General features: G+C 41.6%; 1 protein-coding gene across 1 annotated transcript in view; it reads right to left on the bottom strand.

The window, feature by feature from the left end:
* The window catches only part of LOC122561536 (cilia- and flagella-associated protein 54-like), a 201,748-nt gene that overhangs the window by 14,360 nt on the left and 168,195 nt on the right, over window positions 1-19,193 (bottom strand). Inside the window, exons 20-23 of the mRNA XM_043713281.1 lie at window positions 15,961-16,131; window positions 13,338-13,444; window positions 9,218-9,389; window positions 4,241-4,315 (exon numbers count right to left, since the gene is read on the bottom strand). Of these exons, the coding sequence (XP_043569216.1) occupies window positions 4,241-4,315; window positions 9,218-9,389; window positions 13,338-13,444; window positions 15,961-16,131 (525 nt within the window). The remainder of the gene's footprint in view (window positions 1-4,240; window positions 4,316-9,217; window positions 9,390-13,337; window positions 13,445-15,960; window positions 16,132-19,193) is intronic.

A 19,193-nucleotide genomic window follows, 5' to 3' on the forward strand; every position in this document is an offset into this window, starting at 1 on the left:
TTGCATTAGAGCCAGTCTCAATACCAGAAACTTGGCTGTTCGTGCTACATTCCCCTGAGAATCCATCACCCCCTACATTTTCCAAAACAGCATGCCTGTTTGAAATGGGTATATCCACAAAAGACTCCTGCTCTCGTTGCCTACCTCACTTACCCTTCCTGGAGTTAACCCATCTATGTGACTGTATCTGAGACTTTCCCCCCTTTCTGTAACTGCCATCCATCACATACTGTTGCTGTTGCAAATTCCTCATTGCTTCTATTTGTCTCTCCAACCGATCCACTTGATCTGATAAGATTCGCATCCAACAGTATTTATGGCATATATAATCCGCAGTAACCCTTAAACTCTCTTTAAACTCCCACATCTGACAAGAAGTACATATCACTGTAAAGGCCATTTTTCCTCCTTCACAATCTCCAGACCCAGAAAATAACACTGTCTTATTCCTCTACAAACACTGCCACAGGTTATAATATAAGCCATAGCTATTAATTTAAGTTTAATCAAGAGACTTATCTCCAAAAACATTGAATCAAGATAGAATCCACTGTACCCACTACTGCAGCCTTTCTCTAGGACAGACTTAAAACAACAATTAACTTATCTGATTCTGTGCTGTGACCTTCACCCAACAGTTCCTCCAAGATTAGTTGTGAATTTCACTGTTTGTTAATTTTCCCAGATGCACTCCGATGTCCAGCGATACACTAATTCAAACAGCAAAGGCAGTAACTGTGCAGGTTTTCTCTCTCTCTCTCTCCTGCACTGACCTCACCATGTGCTTCCTTTGTCTGCTCTTCTCCCTTTTAAAACTGCTGTTGTTTTGACTTTTTTTTTCCAAAGTTCCAAAACAATGCAACAGCATATAAAACAGTATTTGATAAGGTTCCCCACAATAGGCTCATTCGAAAAGTTAGGAGGTCTGGGATCCAAAGAGATTTGGGTACAGAATTGGCTGGCCGAAAGAAGACAGTGAGTGGTAGTGGATGGAAAGTATTCCACCTGGAGGTCGGTGACCAGTGGTGTCCCACAGGAATCTGTTCTTGGGCCTGTGCTCTTTGCAGATTTTATAAATGACTTGAATGAAGAAGTGGAAGGGTGGGTTAGTACGTTTGCCATTGATACAAAGGTTGGTGGTGTTGTAGATAGACTCAAAGGACTAGCCATACTACCATACATCAAGAGCATTTCCGAACTGACAGCCAGACTACTGCGACCACTTGGACTCATAACAGCACACAAACCAATAGCCACTCTCAGACAACAACTCACCAGAACGAAGCACCATATACCCAGCATGAGCAAAATCAATGTAGTGTACAAAATCCCATGCAAGGACTGCACAAAACACTACATTGGACAAACAGGAAGACAGCTAAACGAAACGTCTGCAACACAAATTCCCAGCTCGGCGAACAGAACCACAACAACGAGCACTCGAGCTACAAATCTTCTCACAAACTTTGTAGATAGTGTCGAGGGCTGTTGAAGGCTACATAGGACATTGACAGGATGCAGAGCTGGGCTGAGAAGGGGTAGATGGAGTTCAACCTGCATAAATGTGAAGTGATTCATTTTGGAAGGTCAAATTTGAATGCTGATTACAGGGTTAAAGACAGGATTCTTGACAGTGTGGAGGAACAGCAGGATCTTGGTGTTCATGTACATAGATCCCTCAACGTTGCCACCCAAGTTGATAGGGTTGTTAAGAAGGCATATGGTGTTTTGGCTTTCATTAACAGAGGGATTGAGTTTAAGAGTCAGAGGGTTTTGCTGCAACTCCATAAAGCATTGGTTCGACCACACTTGAAATAATGGGATCGCCTCATTATAGGACAGATGTAGATGCTTTAGAGAGGGTGCAGAGGAGATTTATCAGAATGCTGACTGGATTGGAGGGCTTGTCTTATGAAGAGAGGCTGAGTGAACTAGGGCTTTTCACACTGGAGAGAAGGAAGAGAGGTGACTTGGTAGAGGTGTACAGAGTAATGAGAGGCATAGTTCGAGGAGATAGCTAGAGACTTTTCCCCAGGGCAGAAATGGCTGTCATGAGGGGTCATAATTTTCAGGTGATTGGAGGAAGGTATAGGGGAGATGTCAGAGGTAGATTCTTTACGCAGAGAGTGGTGGGTGTGTGGAATGCACTGCCAGTGGTGGTATTAGAATCAGAGATATGAGGGATATTTAAGCAATTGCTGGACAAGCACATGGACAGCAGTAAATTGAAGGGTGTGTAGGTTAGGTTGATCTTAGATTAAGATAACATCAAAGGCTGAAAGGCCTGTAGTGTGCTGTACTGTTCTATGTTCTAAGGGGTAGAAAAAAGGATTATTTGTCTTTGATGTGGTGACTAGTGTTTCTAACAGATTAACCACTTGGACAATTTAAAATCTTTGAATAGATTTAATGAGTAACAATTTCTTTTTTGGATCTTGAGGTCTGTCCATGGTGGATGCTGGTTGAATGCCTATAGAGGTGGCATTGGAATATGGGGTGGCATGGCGAGGTTACGATGGAAGTAACATGGAAAGTGAGGTCTTAAGGCTAGAAGTCCCACAGCTCATTATAAAATGAGCAATAGTCTCAGATGATTGAGGTCAGCCTTCAAAGCAGCTTTGCCCACTTTTGTGGCCAGCTGTAATATGAATCCAGAGGTCATATGTCCAACTCAATCTTACCCCCATCACTCCCGGACAGAAAATCATACACACATCTATTCCCATCTCCATGGTGGAAATCTGCATGCTCCCACACCCCAAGTGTCAAGGGACAGACATATCACTGGAGAGAGACCTCTGACTTTCAAACTGGAAAGAAAGCTTTTAAGATGTAAACTAATAGAGGGATACAAGAGAGTTAAAGGCAGAGTAGAAAGTAACTGTACAAACATGATGTATGTTCCTGATGGCAGAACTAGAGACCTGGCAGCATGCAGGGGAAAGATATGGATCCTAATGTTGGGGAAGCTTTCCATTGGTGAAGCCTGTTTTCAATCAGCAATGTAGCAAAGTATGAGCAGGTTTATGATACAAAGTTTCCTGGACAAATAGGAGGTTGTGCATTGCTTCACAACTTTCCTGTCCATCTCCATCTGTCAGTGTTTTGCTTCAATCCTTGTTGCGTTCCATCTTTACCTTCTGCTCTATTCAAACTTCTCCCCCCCGCTATCATTTGCCTCTCACTATTTTTCCTTGTTCTGGAACTTCTACTTCTCATCCAGTATCCTTCAATTGTACTTTCACATGTAGATGTCTGAGTCTACACTGACAGTAGCTCCACAGGTTCAGCAATGCCTCCCTGCAAGTTCTCCTTCAGGTGTCCATGACATTCCTACAGGTGGCATCAGAAGATCCTCCCATCTGGCCAAAGTGGCCGAAATGAAGATGGCAGAGAAGACAGGTTTAAAGGTTATTCTGCAAGGAACAATGGCAGGTTTCATTCTACATCCCAGGAAAGCAATGTGATCTCATACAGAATCTACACAGAGGCATGCATCTGCATCCTGGATGTCTTGGGAACAGAAACTCAGGTCAAAACCTTTTTAAAAATTGCACATTTTACCAACAGAACACAATGCCAGATAAAAGAAGAGGCCTGTTTTTGGTTAATCACAGTCTGGAAGGCTAGTGGGGAGGGAACACCTACTTAGGACTAAAAAGGATTGTGAAGAGTTGAAGGCCATGGAATCACCAGAATGAATCTTGCAACTGGAAGTCCAATTGATTACACTCTAAGCATTTGAGTGAAGAGGATGTTTGTTTTCCTGAAAGGATACAGAAGATTCAATCTAGTGAATTAAGGAGAAGAGATCCCGTTAAAGCCAAACAGTCTTTCTCTGAACAATGGTCTGAAAATGGGAGAGACCACACCTAGAACTCTGAAAATAATTTTGGCCTCCATATTTTAGAAAGGATATACTTTTATTGGAGGTAATTCAGCAAAGGTTCACTAGATTGGTCCCTAAGATGAAATATTTCTGAGAATTTTTCTTTTCTTATGTTTGGATCCAACTATGGAACACCTTCTGGCAATATGGATGACTTCAATTCATGCAGTATAATTGGAGGTTGCAGCAGGGAGGGAGCTTTATAGTCTGATATGGCTCAGCATTCTCAATGGATAATGGTTCTCATTGACACCTCATTAAAGCAGAGAAATACTGCCAAACCTGAAAAGAAAGTCCAGAAATAATTTCTCATAAAAAAATAAAAATATCAGTGCTTTTTGATGACTGTACCTCTGTCTCAGTCTTCATTTCTGGTCCAGGAATAAATAATTCTTTTATTTCTTTGCATAACTGCAAGACCATATCCTGTAAAATAGATGAAAACATTTTAAAAATTGTCAACTTGTGTAGAATGTTGTCAAATCAAATCTGTTTACTGTCCCAATATAACAAAACCACTGCAGCTTCTGGAGAACTAAAACAAAAACAGAAATTGCTGCTGGAACTCAGCAGGTCTGGCAGCATCTGTAGGAAGAAAGTAAAGTTAACGTTTCAGGTCTGATGACTCATCAGTTTCACTGATTTAGTTGGGAGCAAAAGTATGGTGGCTAAATCACAGATGACAGCAAGACAAGTAGAAAAATATGTTGTGAAGAAGACAAAATTATTGTAGACAGATAAAGGTGGATTGAGTGAGTGAGCAGGCAAAAATCTGAAAGATTGAGTAATAATATTTTCTATTCAGCCTGATCAGAAATGTTTCAGCAAACTTTATTTTAACTGGCACCTTATGAACCGGCACTCTTGATAAATCAGTAAAAACTATATATCTGAAAAACCGGAAGTTTACTGTAATGCGTTCTCCATGATGTCCAAATAGTCAGTTGTAGCTGCAAGTGAGAAGACTCTATACTGATAAGTTTTATTTCAGGCAAAGTTGCATTTATTTATGATTTCTATTGTAAATAAAGTATAACAGTGATGTTTATACCCTCACATAACATTTCAAATACTTAGTTTGTGCTTTTACATTGATTATATGGACCTCTGATCAACTGGAATATTGTTCAACTGGCACACTCCTGGTCCTATAGGTACCAGTTAATAAAAGGTTTGCTGTATCACACACCTCTGGAGCAGATGGATTTAAACCTGGGCCTTCTGGCTAAAAGCTAAGGACATTACCACTGTGCCATAAGAGCCGTATGGATAGAGTTGGAAAATATGAAGTTGTTGACTTTGGTATGAAGAATTAAAAAACAGTATTACTTAAATGATGAATGATTGCAAAATTCAAAGTTTCAGAAGGACTTAAGAAACCTTGTTCTTTGACTTCTTGCCAAGGAGAACAGTCCCAGCTTCTTTAGTCTATCCTCTCAACTGAAGTTTCTTATTCCTGGAACCATTTCATTTTTGTAAATGGCTTTTGCACCTCTGCAATGGATCATTTTGGGATAGTGTTGGGGGATGAGCTGAGAATAGTTCATAGGTCGGCGCAACATCGAGGGCTGAAGGGCCTGTTCTGCCCTTGTTCTATGTTCTATGTTCTAATGTTCTGGTGCATGAATCATAAAAATGTTTGCAGTACAGTATGGCATTAAGAAGGCTAATGGGATGTTATCCTTTATTATGAGAGGAATTGAACATAAAAGTATGGACATTATGCTTCAGCTGTACATGAAATTGGTAAGAGTACATCAAACACTGTGTGCAACTTCAGTCTTCACATTTAGGGTAGGTAGAACATATTGGAGGTGGTTAAGAAAAAAATTACTAAACTGAAACCTGGAATTAGCATGTTGTTTTATGAGGAGCGATTGGATGGGTTGTGCTTGTTTCCACTGGAGTTTAGAAGAGTAGGGGGAGTGACTTGATTGAAGTGTACAAGATCCTGAAAAGTCTCGATAGTTTGGACTGGAAAGGATGTTTCGTCTTGTGGGTCAGTTCAAAACTCAGGGACACGACTTTAAAATTAGGAGTCACTCTTTAAGGACAGAAATGGGGAGAATGTTTTTCTTTCAGAGGATTGTGCTACTTTGGAACTCTGTGGTTCAGAAGGCAGTGGAGGCAGGGTCATAGAATATTTTTAAGATAGAGATGGTTAGATTCTTGTTAGATAGAAAATTCATGTGTTATCGGGGGTAGATGGGGATGTGGAATTGGAAACAAACATACTGAATGGTGGAGCAGGCTTGAGTGGCTGAATAGCCTTTTTCTGCTCCTATTTTCTATGTTTGTAATATACTGGGAGACGATAGGGCTATATTTTTCTAAACACAAGTCACAAAGTGATATGGTTGAAAATAAAATCTTAGCCTGTGTTTGCTTTGAAAAATACCTCTTGCTTCAATGGATAATGTTTTAAAATAATAAAATGCAGCTATGGGTATTTCGATATTATCTCTCGATTCATTTCTAGGTTTTATATTTCTGTATTTTCCAATTGCTACTGTCTCGAGTATGAACTAGGTACAGTAAAATGGAGGCAACATGAAATCTGTTTACTGCACTTAATTTGTACTGATACCTGGGCTGTTGCTGTAGTTCTTAAAATTTCTTTAGGTGGTCACTGGTGTATGCATTAATTTAAATATTAAAATGACGGTCCCATGCCTGAATATTGACTTATTTCCCAATATAGAAATGGATTGGCTGAGTCTTCACCAGAAATGAATTGTTGTAATGTTTTGCTGAGTTGAACTGGGAGTATGATTTTTGCAAGGTCCTGCATTCAGTCACAGAATTCCTTTCCAACATTTTTGGAAAGTAAATATTTGGGTTTGGTCAGTTTAGGACTGAGTCATGCAAGCGAGTGGTAGAGACAACAAGGAAGGCTGCACTGCCTTGAGGAAGACTGACAAAGGTAGACTATACAGTAATCAGATCTCCTGCCTCAGCTTTACAACATATCAAGTAGCTCCATTCTTCTGGGATTTAAGGTTTGATCTCTGATATGTGCTGGATCAGGAATTACAGCACCAGAACATCCATGCACTGCCCAAGGCTGTGAAGGTACCTGTGATCCAAATTTTTATACACAGCTTTAGGCCAAGAACTATAATTCTTGCCATGCTCTGAGGACTCTGGCACATAAACCTGTGGCACAGGCCAGGTATATTCAGCCAACCATTCTGGCTTTGTCTTTAACAGCAACTGCAGACATAGGTATCCTTGCAGACTGATGCAGTGTGAAAAGGAGACCCAGAAGCAGGAAGAGGCATGAAATGGGAGTCCATGGGACTGGGAGTGTTCTACTGCAGGTTAAGACTCTGTACCAAAAAGATGCAACTGTGTGAGTCTCCAGGCAATTAGGGGTTAAAGAAGTCCTGATAACCAGCAGGTGTAGTGAAGAATTGGGGTTGGGGATTAGAAAAATCCCTGGGAGCAATCTAGAACAATGGGAGAGTGGAAGAAGGTCTGACAGCCATTGATAATTCAATGTAGCTGAGAGTTGAGTAGAAGAATATGACATTTTCCTGACACAGCTGAAAAGTATCCCAGTTCAAAGAAGTCCAGTGCCAGCTTAAGGATACTCGCTTCTCTGCATAAGAGATGGAATTGTGCCCACAGGTGCTGGAGTGTAGAATTGGGAATCCTGTACACCACAGATTCAGGGGAAATAATTGAACTACCAGGATGTGAACAGTCATTTAAGCAGTTCAAAGTTACATCTTTGAAAATGATGAGTTTGAACCCCTTATAAAGGAAACAAAGATTTATAGAACATTGAAAAGTACAGCACAGGAACAGGCTTTTCAGCCCACTATGCTGTGCCAAACATGATGCCAAATTAAACTAATACCTTCTGTCTGCCACGGTCCATAACCCTGCATTCCTTCCATATTCTTATGCTTATCAAAAAGCCCCTTAAACATCCCTATTATATCTGCCTGCACTACTATCCCTGATAGTGCATTCCAGGCACTTATCACTCTCTGTGTATAAAAAACATGTCCCTCACATCTACTTAGAACTTTCCAATCTTACCTTAAATGCATTCCCTGTAGTGTTAGACATTTCAACTCTGGGAAAAAGATTTTGACTATCAACCCTATCTATGCCTCTCTAACTTTTACATATACTTCTATCAGGTCTCCCTCAGCCTCCACCGCTCCAGAGAAAACAATCCTAATTTGTCTAGCTTCTCCTCATAGCTCTTACTCTCTAATCCAGGCAGAATCCTGGTAAACCTCTTCTGCATCCTCTCCAAAGCCTCCACATCATTCCTGTAATCTGGTGACCAGAATTGAATGCAATTAATGTGGCCTAACCAAAGTTTTATAATGCTGCAACATAACTTCCTGATTCTTGTACTCATTCCCCAAACAATAAAGGCAAGCATGCCATATGCCTTCTTTATCACCCTATCTACTTGTTGGCCTCTTTCAGAGAGCTATGGACTGGGATTCCAAGATTTCTCTGTATATCAATGCTATTCAGGGTCCTGCCATTATCTTTCCCTTAACATTTGATCTTCCAAAGTGCAGCACTGCACATTGCCTGGATTAAACTCCACCTGCTACTTCTCCATTCAGACCTGCAACTGATCCATATCCCCCTAAATCCTTTGAGAACCTTCTACACTATCCACAACTCCATTGATCTTTATATCATCTGCAAACTTATTAACCTACCCATCTACATTTTCATCTAAATCATTTAAATAAATCACAGACAGCAGAAGTCCCAATACAGATCCCTGCGGAACACTACTAGTCATGGATCTCCATCCAGAAAAACACCCCTTCACCATTACCCTCTGCCTTCTATGGACAAGCCAATCCAGAATCCAAATGGCCAAGTAAGTCACCGTGGATACCTAATTATGAGGGATGTTATTGAAAGCCTTACTAAAATCCATGTAAATAACATGCCCTGCTTTCAAAAAGCTCCTTATAAAGTAAGTTTTCAATTATCTCTCTGACCACATTCCTAATTAGTGCTGCAGCTTGGGTGTATCTTAGCATGCTAATGATACTATTTAAGTCTAAATTGAGTGTTGTTCTCTCAGCAATCCCAGCTACTCCACAGTGGTAGCTTGTCTTCATGGCTTAATCGGAATGGAAAATGGTCAACTATAACTGTAGGAACACCCATAAATACTAGATTGGCACAATTAGTTTCAAGGCAAATCAGTATGCTTCACCAGTAGAATGATTTAGCTACATCTGTTCGGTAGTCATGGTCATTTACACGGATCACACATTAACAATTCCACTCTATCATTTGAGAAGTAGTTTTGTTATTCTAATGCTTGTTTTGACTTACTTCCAATGTCGAAGGTAGTTTCCTAACATTTGTTGCAGGTTCACTTCGAATATACCTTTGCCTCATTCTTTGGTGACTGCGCTGCAATGAAGTGGATGGTGCATGTTCTGGTTGCAAATATGCCTCAGCCTTTTGTCTTAATGCAGAAAGTTTTCTGTGCAATGCAATAAGTCTAAAAAAGATGGGGAAACACAAACCTTGAGTGGCTATGGGAACACATGATGGTAAAAACATTTACTTGTATAAACTTAGGCTACAACTCTATTTAGCCCAGTTGTCATCTGGAAGTCTCATTACCTGCATGTTCAAAGCTTCAGACTCACCACCACCTCCCCCACACAAAATGAAGTAAAATTGGTGAGGGCAAGAAGCTAACGAAATAATCAGCCTCTCAGCCTTCAATATCAATAGTGTTAAGTTCTATCAACATCAATAACAGCAAGAATACTTGTTTTTAATAAAGCTTCAAAAGTCTTAAGTCAGCAGAGTTATTAAAACAAATTACCAGTATATTTCCTGTGATGCTACCAGCAAACACTCTCTGTTCCATGATCTATAGGGAAGAGCTCATGACCAGAAATATGGCCAAATATCACAAGCTTAATTGCTTTTCTGACCCAGGCAGGCTGGGCTTTGTGGCCACTGCTCCCTGATGGCTTTTACCCAACATTTGCCTTGCAGATTCACAGAATTGTTACAGGGCTGAAGAAATCCATTCAGCCCATTGTATCTCCACCAATTCTCAGAATGAGAAAAATCATTTAGTGTCATTTTCCCATCTTTATCTCATTATTCTGCACCTTGGTTGTATTCAGATGACCATCTAATGCCCTCTTGAATGCCTCAATTAAAATGATCTCAACCACTGTACTATCAGGCACCGAATTTGTTACACCTCATTTGGTGATAACAAAAATTCAGTGATTCTGGAGCCCCACTACATCTGGGGTCATCTCAAAAGTTAAGATTTAACCAAAGCATGCAAAGTCCCCAGTTTCCTTATCTGATGGATTCCGGTTAATAGAATAAATTGACCACATTCCCAAATTTAAAAAAAAACTGCTGTTTGTTACAAATAAATAAGATTTGGCACGGGTAAGCAAAACTATGAACTATCAGCATATAACTCTACTATTTAAAATGTACCTTTACAAACCCACTTATAGACAAACAACAAATTAAACAAAAACATTAGTGTTATGAGTGGAAGAAAGAAGATTGGGAAATACAGTTGTGACAATGCTGCTCCTTTAACAATGTTATGTTGTCCTTTGCTTTTATTTCAGGGAGATCATAAAAGATCAGACTCTGACAAGTTGAGGATGGTACTGCTGCTCACAGCGCCAGGGATCCTGGTTCGTTTCCAGCCTCGTGCAACTGTCCATGTGGAGTTTGCACATTCTCCCCGTGTCTGTGTCCGCTTCCTCCGGATTCCTCCCACAGTCCAAAAATGTGCAGGTTAGGTGAATTGGCCAAGCTAAATTCCCCATATTCTCCAGGGTTTATTATAGGTTAGGTGCATGAGTCAGGGGTAAATGCAGGGTAAGGGAATGAGTCTGGATGGGATACTCTTAGGAAGGTCAATATGGACTTGTTAGGCCATATGGCTTGTCCCCACATTGTAGGGATTCTATAAAAAAAAGTCTATGTTTGGAGGATTTTAGTTTGATTATAGCTAACAGATACTGCCTCACGTAAAAGCCTTTCATGTTTTAACAAAATTATTGTACAATGAATTGGAAGTGCCTGTGTTACACTGGGGTGTACAAAGTTAAAATTCACACAAAAGCCGGTTATAGTCCAAAAGGTTTATTTGGAAGCACTAATTTTCAAAGCACTGCTTCTTCATCCAGTGGTTATCTGATGAAGAAGTGCTTCGAAAGCTAGTGTTTCCAAATAAACCTGTTGGACCTGTGTGATTTTTAACTTTGTACAATGAAAGGGGAGTGGCCAGTTCTCTCAGCTCAGGTTTTCTCTGGTTTGGTCTGGCCATTCACTGAAAGCAGTCAGGCAGCTAGACCCAAAGAAGCAGGTCCATGCTGATCCTCTCTCTCTCTGACATCTTTTGTATAAGACCCTGTGTTTGATTTTACTTTGTGCCAAAAGTCGTTTATGGGGATTGTTACAAGTATTTTATCATTAAGTTGGTCTAATCTGTTTGGTTTTCAAATGGGTCAAGTTATTCTGTATCCTGTTCTCTTTGTTTGTGTTTCATTCAGTAATCTTGTAAATAAATTCTGTTTTATTTAAAACTAAGTAGTTTTGACCAGCTGCATCCCTCCTGGAATATCCACATTACACCTGCTTAAAACAACTAGCAAACAACTAGGGTCTGGGCTATTTACTTGAGATGTTTTAAGGGGGTCTGGCCTGGTCCATAACACAGTTCAATAGCATCAGTCAGCAGGCTTTGTTATAGTGTTCCTTTTTTTTCCCACAAGACCATCTGTTCTTTGACCCACTTTCTCCAGGTTCTTTCACTTCTTTGCAGAAGGCACAGGGTGATTGGTATACTAATTACAAAGTCTCTTAATTTCTGATTATAAGCAACAGTTTACAGAAATGGGTGAGAGAATATAGCTGGCTTTCTTCAAGCTTCAGATACTTTTACTGTAGAGATACAGAGGCACAAAAGCTGCTTTTCTAACAGTCCTGAGGCAGCTCATGTTCTATTGTAAGCTCCTAATACGTTCGCCTATCTAGGAGCTAACAGAGCTTGTTATTAGACTGCTATTAGCATCCACATCCACAACTGGTCACATTTGCACCAACCAGTACACACACTCACACTCTCTGCTTACATAGCAACAGTGTAAACACAATGCACAATCAGTTCCAGTAACTGATGCATAACTTCTGATTTTGTTTGGATTAACAGGTATGCTGGATTCTGACAGATTATTTTTCAGTTCAAACAACTCTTACAGCTTAGAAACTTTGAAAACTAACTTATTTTGGCTATGGTTACTCGTTCCCCTCAATTAAGAGAGTGATTCTCCTTATAAACTCCTGATTCTTGTGAAGTGAGATTTTGAAACTTCAGTGGAGAAAGTGAGGTCTGCAGATGCTGGAGATCAAAGTTGAAACTTTATTGCTGGAACAGCACAGCAGGTCAGGCAGCATCCAGGGAACAGGAGATTCGACATTTCGGGCACAGGCCCTTCTTCAGGAATGAGCAGAGAGTGTTCAGCAGGAGAAGATAAAAGGTAGGGAGGAGGGACTTGGAGGAGGGGCATTGGAAATGTGATAGGTGGAAAGAGGTCAAGGTAAGGGTGATAGGTCAGAGTAGGGTGGAGGCGGAGAGGTCAAGAAGAAGACTGCAGGTCAAGAAGAAGACTGCTAAATGTGATAGGTGGAAAGAGGTCAAGGTGAGGGTGATAGGTCGGAGTAGGGTGGAGGCGGAGAGGTCAAGAAGAAGACTGCAGGTCAAGAAGAAGACTGCTAAATGTGATAGGTGGAAAGAGGTCAAGGTGAGGGTGATAGGTCGGAGTAGGGTGGAGGCGGAGAGGTCAAGAAGAAGACTGCAGGTCAGGAAGGCGGTGCCGGGCTGGAGGAATCCGGCTGAGACAAGGTGGGGGGAGGGGGGATGAAGAAACTGGTGAAGTCCAAGTTCATCCCCTGCGGTTGGAGGGTTCCCAGTCGGAAGATAAGACGCTCCTCCTCCGACCGTCGCGTTGTCCTACTCCGTCCTATCACCCTCACCTTGACCTCTTTCCACCTATCACATTTCCAACGCCCCTCCTCCAAGTCCCTCCTCCCTACCTTTTATCTTCTCCTGCTGAACACTCTCTGCTCTTTCCTGAAGAAGGGCCTGTGCCCGAAACGTCGAATCTCCTGTTCCCTGGATGCTGCCTGACCTGCTGTGCTGTTCCAGCAATAAAGTTTGAAACTTCAGTATTGACCAAACTTAATTAATAGCTTTCTATTCCATTGTAAGCTCAGTGATATAATCATGCTCTTCCAGGAGCTTGACTGAAGTTACATACTTTCTTGGAATTGACTTGGAATTTAGGTCACTAGTGTCCCAACATCCATCCAATTCTACATTAAAATCCAAGCCCCAACATACTGTGTATATATTATACTCCTTTCATGACAATATATACAAAAAACTTAATACCGTTTTAAATGAATCCATTTGTATCCACAGGAAGCATTAGCTAATGTACTTGTCTTGAGGCTGACCAGTGTGACTGGTTTCACATTATATGCAAACACAAGTAAAATCTGAAAAAAAAAGTTTTTAAAATGTTTTAATTTTTGTGTCCTCTTTCATAATTGATATTTACATTATAATTTTTAAAATCCTGTTTAAAACCTCTGCAACCACTATGATCTTGAAACCAGTGAATTGGGTTCTTATATTTCCCTTCCAGTTTTATGGCCTCATGTAATGCACAAGGCACAGATTGCTGTTCAGATTGCATTTTGGGACATGGCCTGAAAGGACCACTATGTTAATTGATACAGGGACATTTCTATAAAGTTGTAGTGCAGTCTACAAAAGGCCATTTTGGATCGTGTGTGGAGAAAAAAAACTTACTTTACATTTTAAAGAATATCATTTAATTTGTGAATCCGAATGCTTGTTACACCTGAATGTAAGTGATACAGTAGATTATGTGGTATGATTGTGGGATGTGTTTATATAATTAAGGCAGCACGGTGGCTCAGTGGTTAGCACTACTACCTCACAGTGCTAGGGACTTGGTTTGCACATTCTCTCAGTGTCTGTGTGAGTTTGCTCCGGTTTCCTCCCAGAATCCAAAGATGTGCGGTTTAGGTGAACTGGCCATGCTAAATTTCCCATAGTGTTCAGTGATGTGTGGGTTAGGTGCATTAGTCAGGGGATAAATGTAGAGGAAGGGCATGGGTCTGGGTGGAATACACTTTGGAGGATCGGTGTGGACTCATTGGGCCAAATAGCCTGTTTCCACATTGTAGGGATTCTATGATTTCTATGAATTCGCCTGCAGTTCTTTAAAGTGCTCCTTGTAACTTATGCCCAAAGTAGAATCTAGATCGGACAAGGAAAGAAACGTAAGATATGTCTGAAAAAGTGCATGCAGAATTATGAACAGCTACCATTTCGAAGTAAAAATAAGAACAAGAGTAAAACTAATACATACAAAGGAAAGGGGATAGAACAGGGACAGAGATTAGAGCCTTGTGTTGTTAAACTCAGTGTTCAGCTCTCATGGTTATAAAGTGCCAAACTTAAAGATGAAATTCTGTTCCTCAAATTCACTCATACACTGCAGAAGGTTGTGTGCAAGCAAGTTCAACATGATAGGAAGGCAGTGAAGTACAATAACAGGCAACCAGAAGTCTGGAGTCATGCTTGTCCGTATGAGCAGACAAATTAGGAGCAGAGATAGATGAATCAGCCTTTCAAGCAAGATAGAACTTTCAATAAATTAATGGCTGATCCGTTAGTGTTTTGAAATCTACATTCCCATTTACCCCCATTAACCTTTTATTCCCTTGCTGATCAATAATCTATTTACCTCTGTCTTAAAAAAAAACCTAATGACCCCACCACCACCAGCTTTGAAGATAGAGAACTGAAAGTTGCTCAACTTTCAGAGAGAAAGAAAATTAGTTGACACTTGTTCTAGATTCATGCACAAGAGGAAGCATCCTTTCTAGCTGCACCTTGTCAAGACCATTCAGAATCTTATATATTTCACTCAAATCAGCCTCACTCTTTTAAACTCCAGTGGAAACAAGACAAGCTGTCCAAACTATCTTTTGCACTCATTGTGCCAAAAATTAAACTGAAAACTAATTTAAGATCAGTAGCCAGGCCTGCAGTGTGACACACTTACATAAATACTCAGGACTTTGTTTTACGCAGGCTAAAAGAATTTGTATATACATCACACCTATTACAAAAATAACAGATCATGGAGGCAGCCAGACTCTGCTGCATCCCCAGAGCAACACCCTGGCAAATCAAAATCTACCTGTCTGGTTTTAGAATTAAGATTGACAGTTAACCATTCTTGTTGTATCTCCATGCAACTAATTACTAAATTCGTTTGAAACCTATCCAATTCAGCCCAGTGGTAGTATCACACAACGTGATGTAGGGTATGCTCAGTATGAAGGTGGGGTTTTGTCTTCAAAAGGACTGTGTGGCATTCACTCTTAACCGTACTATCATGGACAGATGCATCTGTGACAGGTCGATTGGTGAGGATGAGGTTAAGCATGTTTTCCTTCTTATTGATGCACTCAAGACCTTTTGCGAACCTAGTTTATCAGTTATGTTCTTTAGGACTCGGCCAGTTCAGTTGGTACTGATGTTATTGAGACACTCTTCTTAGAGAGCATTCTGTTTTCTTGCCACCCTCAGCGCTTCCTCCAAGGGATGCTCAAAAGGGAGAAAGATTCATCACAGCTGCTGCGTTAGGCATTTTTGAAAAGTGCCATAAAATATGTTAACAGTTAAGCAATCTGACGGTGGACTGACTAAGGCCAATGCTTTGCTATTCACCTCCAGCATCCCTAGACATGCTGGTGTGATCTTCATCCAAAAATAACACTTTACTCCAATTTCCAATGAACCTAGCAGATCACTCTTGTTCTACCTACAGAATGACTCCTATAATGGATACATAAATTGTTGTGCAAACAGTAAATAATTAATGTCATATTGCCAGAAATTTGATGCAATTTTATATCTGGAACTTCAGAACCTAAAACTGTGTTTGGTTCACCTTGTTAGCTATTTTTATTACCTTATGGGTTTCACAACTTGGAGGAGGTACTGCCAGAGCAGGCAAGTACCATTGGACCCGTAGTTCTTTGTCTATAGAATTTACTGCCATGCTCATCTGTGGGGTAAGTTGACCAACAAAACTGTCCGTTGGTGTTGTAAGCGTATACTCTCCAAAGACACTCGTATAAACCTGGAACATATATAATTAATGTCTGAATAATAAAGGCTTAAATGTTGATATCTCTGCTCATGTTTGAAATTTAACAATAGGGAAATGCCAATGCAGTAACATTAAATACAATTGTTGATTGTTTTAAAACCATTCATTTAATCTCAAAGATTGGAAACAAATTCTGAAAAATTATGAGCCTATTGGTTGAATGATAAATGTTAGTTTATCAAAATCATGTTGTGGAACTTGATACCTATATTAGATTAGATTAGATTCCCTTCAGCCCAACAAGTCCACACAGACCCTCCTAAGAGCAACCCACCAACATCCATTCCCCTACCCTATATTTGCCCCTGACTAATGCACCTATGGGTAATTTAGCATGGCCAATTCACCTGACCTGCACATCTTTTGGATTGTGGGAGGAAATCAGAGCACCCAGAGGAAACCCACACAGACTGTCGCCCAAGCCAGGAAGCCAATCCGGGTCCCTTGGTGCTGTGAGGCAGCAGTGCTAACCACTGAGCCACTATGCCACCATATAACATCAGAAAATAGAAGTTTTTTTTTAGATTAGATTACTTACAGTGTGGAAACAGGCCCTTCGGCCCAACAAGTCCACACCGACCCACCGAAGGGCAACCCACCCATACCCCTACATTTACCCCATACCTAACACTACGGGCAATTTAGCATGGCCAATTCACCTGACCTGCATATTTTTGGACTGTGGGAGGAAACCGGAGCACCCGGAGGAAATGTGCAAACTCCACACAGACAGTCGCCTGAGGCGGGAATTGAACCCGGGTCTCTGGCGCTGTGAGGCAGCAGTGCTAACCACTGTGCCACCGTGCCACCCACTTTTTTTTAAAAAACATTTGCTTTCAATTAGATTAGATTAGATTACTTACAGTGTGGAAACAGGCCCTTCGGCCCAACAAGTCCACACCGACCCACCGAAGCGTATACCACCCAGACCCATACTCCTACATTTACCCCTTCACCTAACACTGCAGACAATTTAGCATGGTCAATTCACCTAACCCGCACATTTTTGGATTGTGGGAGGAAACCGGAGCACCCGGAGGAAACCCATGCAGACACGGGGAGAATGTGCAAACTCCACACAGAGAGTCGCCTGAGTCGGGAAGTTGATGTGTGTTTATGGCTGAGAGTTTAATCAGAGCTGCTACCGTTGTGCTGTGCAACTTTGTAAATAGCCAGACCTTCCAGTCTCTGGATGGTCAGAGGCCATTTACAATATTCTCTTGAGATGGGCTTGTTATTTTCTCAGGAGATTTAAACATCTGATCTGGAACCCTCTGAACAAGTCCCCAGTTCCGAATTAGAGTCTAAAATGTCATACGGTTCCAATTAACCTACCTAGACATTTTCACTAGGGGAAGTTAGAGGAATAAGCTGGCCTAACCCCTGCCCAATCACTTATACTATGCACCCACTCACAGACACCAACTCCCTACCATCCCCACCTCAGACACTAGTTCCATCCACACTTGACTCACACTCCTCTCTGGACCTTACCCTCCCTACCCCACTCCTGAACTGACCTAACACCCTCAAAAGCTCTACCTACACCCACAGGATCCAACGAAAACTGACTATCTATGCTCAAGAGGAGAAAGTGAGGTCTGCAGATGCTGGAGATCAGAGATGGAAATGTGTTGCTGGAAAAGCGCAGCAGGTCAGGCAGCATCTCGGGAACAGGAGAATCGACGTTTCGGGCATTAGCCCTTCTTCAGGAATGAGGAAAGTTGGTCCAGCAGGCTAAGATAAAAGATAGGGAGGAGGGACTTGGGGGAGGGGCGTCGGAAATGTGATAGGTGGAAAAAGGTCAAGGTGAGGGTGATAGGACAGATTGGGGTGGGGGCGGAGAGGTCGGGAAGAAGATCTCAGGTTAGGAAGGCGGTGCTGAATTCGGTGGATTTGACTGAGACAGGGTGGGGGGAGGGGAAATGAGGAAACTGGTGAAATCCGAGTTCATCCCTTGTGGTTGGAGGGTTCCTAGGCGGGAGATGAGGCGCTCTTCCTCCAACCGTCGTGTTGTTGTGGTCTGGCGATGGAAGATTTCCAAAGACCTGCATATCCTTGGTGGAGTGGGAGGGGGAATTGAAGTGTTGAGCTACAGGGTGGTTGGGTTGGTTGGTCCGGGTGTCCCAGAGGTGTTCTCTGAAACGCTCCGCAAGTAGGCGGCCTGTCTCCCCAATATATAGGAGGCCACATCGGGTGCAAAGGATGCAATAGATGATATGTGTGGAGGTACAGGTGAATCTGTGGTGGATATGGAAGTTTCCTTTGGGGCCTTGGAGGGAGGTGAGGGGGGAGGTGTGGGCGCACCTCCCACTATTGGTGTCTATGCTCAAGACCCCATCCAAACCTGAGCTGAGACCACCCTTCCAACTTTGGACCCAACACCCTGACACTGTCTGACACCAAACAACCCCTAACCTCAACACTTGTCAAGATATGACTAGCTCCCAATCCAGCTACCCACTCACCCACCCATTTTGCCTTCCTACATATCCCATCATGCTGCCCTTGCCACTGAACCACCTTACCCACTTACCTGACTCAAACCCATTCACTAACATACTGAAAAGCTGTTTAAATGTCCCATAGTTTTGCAATGAATTAGTGAATAAATTAATTTGTCAGTCTACGGCAGTTAATACTGTAAAAAGGGCATAGATGGACTTTCCCAACTACACCATGAGATTCATCTAGATAAAAGACATGCTGCATATTTTAGACACTTCTGACAACAGACGGTGCCATAAATACCAAGGACACAGTAAAAAAAAAGGCAGGTATGAGAGCAGCAAACCAATAGTGATGCCATGAGGTGGCATGGATCAGGGGATGGAGAGGGTTGGGGTTAGATGGGGGGATCTTTCATCTTTATTTTCTATTTTTAAATAGTAGCCACCGTGTGAGATCCCTTGTTGGGTCTTCCAGTTAGCCTACCTCAGCATCTCCAGCATCACTGTTATTTTGGGATTGCTCACTCCAATTTCTAATCCAGTCCTTCCCAAAAGCCAAAACTCAGAAGCACAGGTAAGTAT

The sequence above is a fragment of the Chiloscyllium plagiosum genome, chromosome 23 (assembly GCF_004010195.1).
Source record: "Chiloscyllium plagiosum isolate BGI_BamShark_2017 chromosome 23, ASM401019v2, whole genome shotgun sequence".
NCBI classification, from domain to species: Eukaryota; Metazoa; Chordata; class Chondrichthyes; order Orectolobiformes; family Hemiscylliidae; genus Chiloscyllium; species Chiloscyllium plagiosum.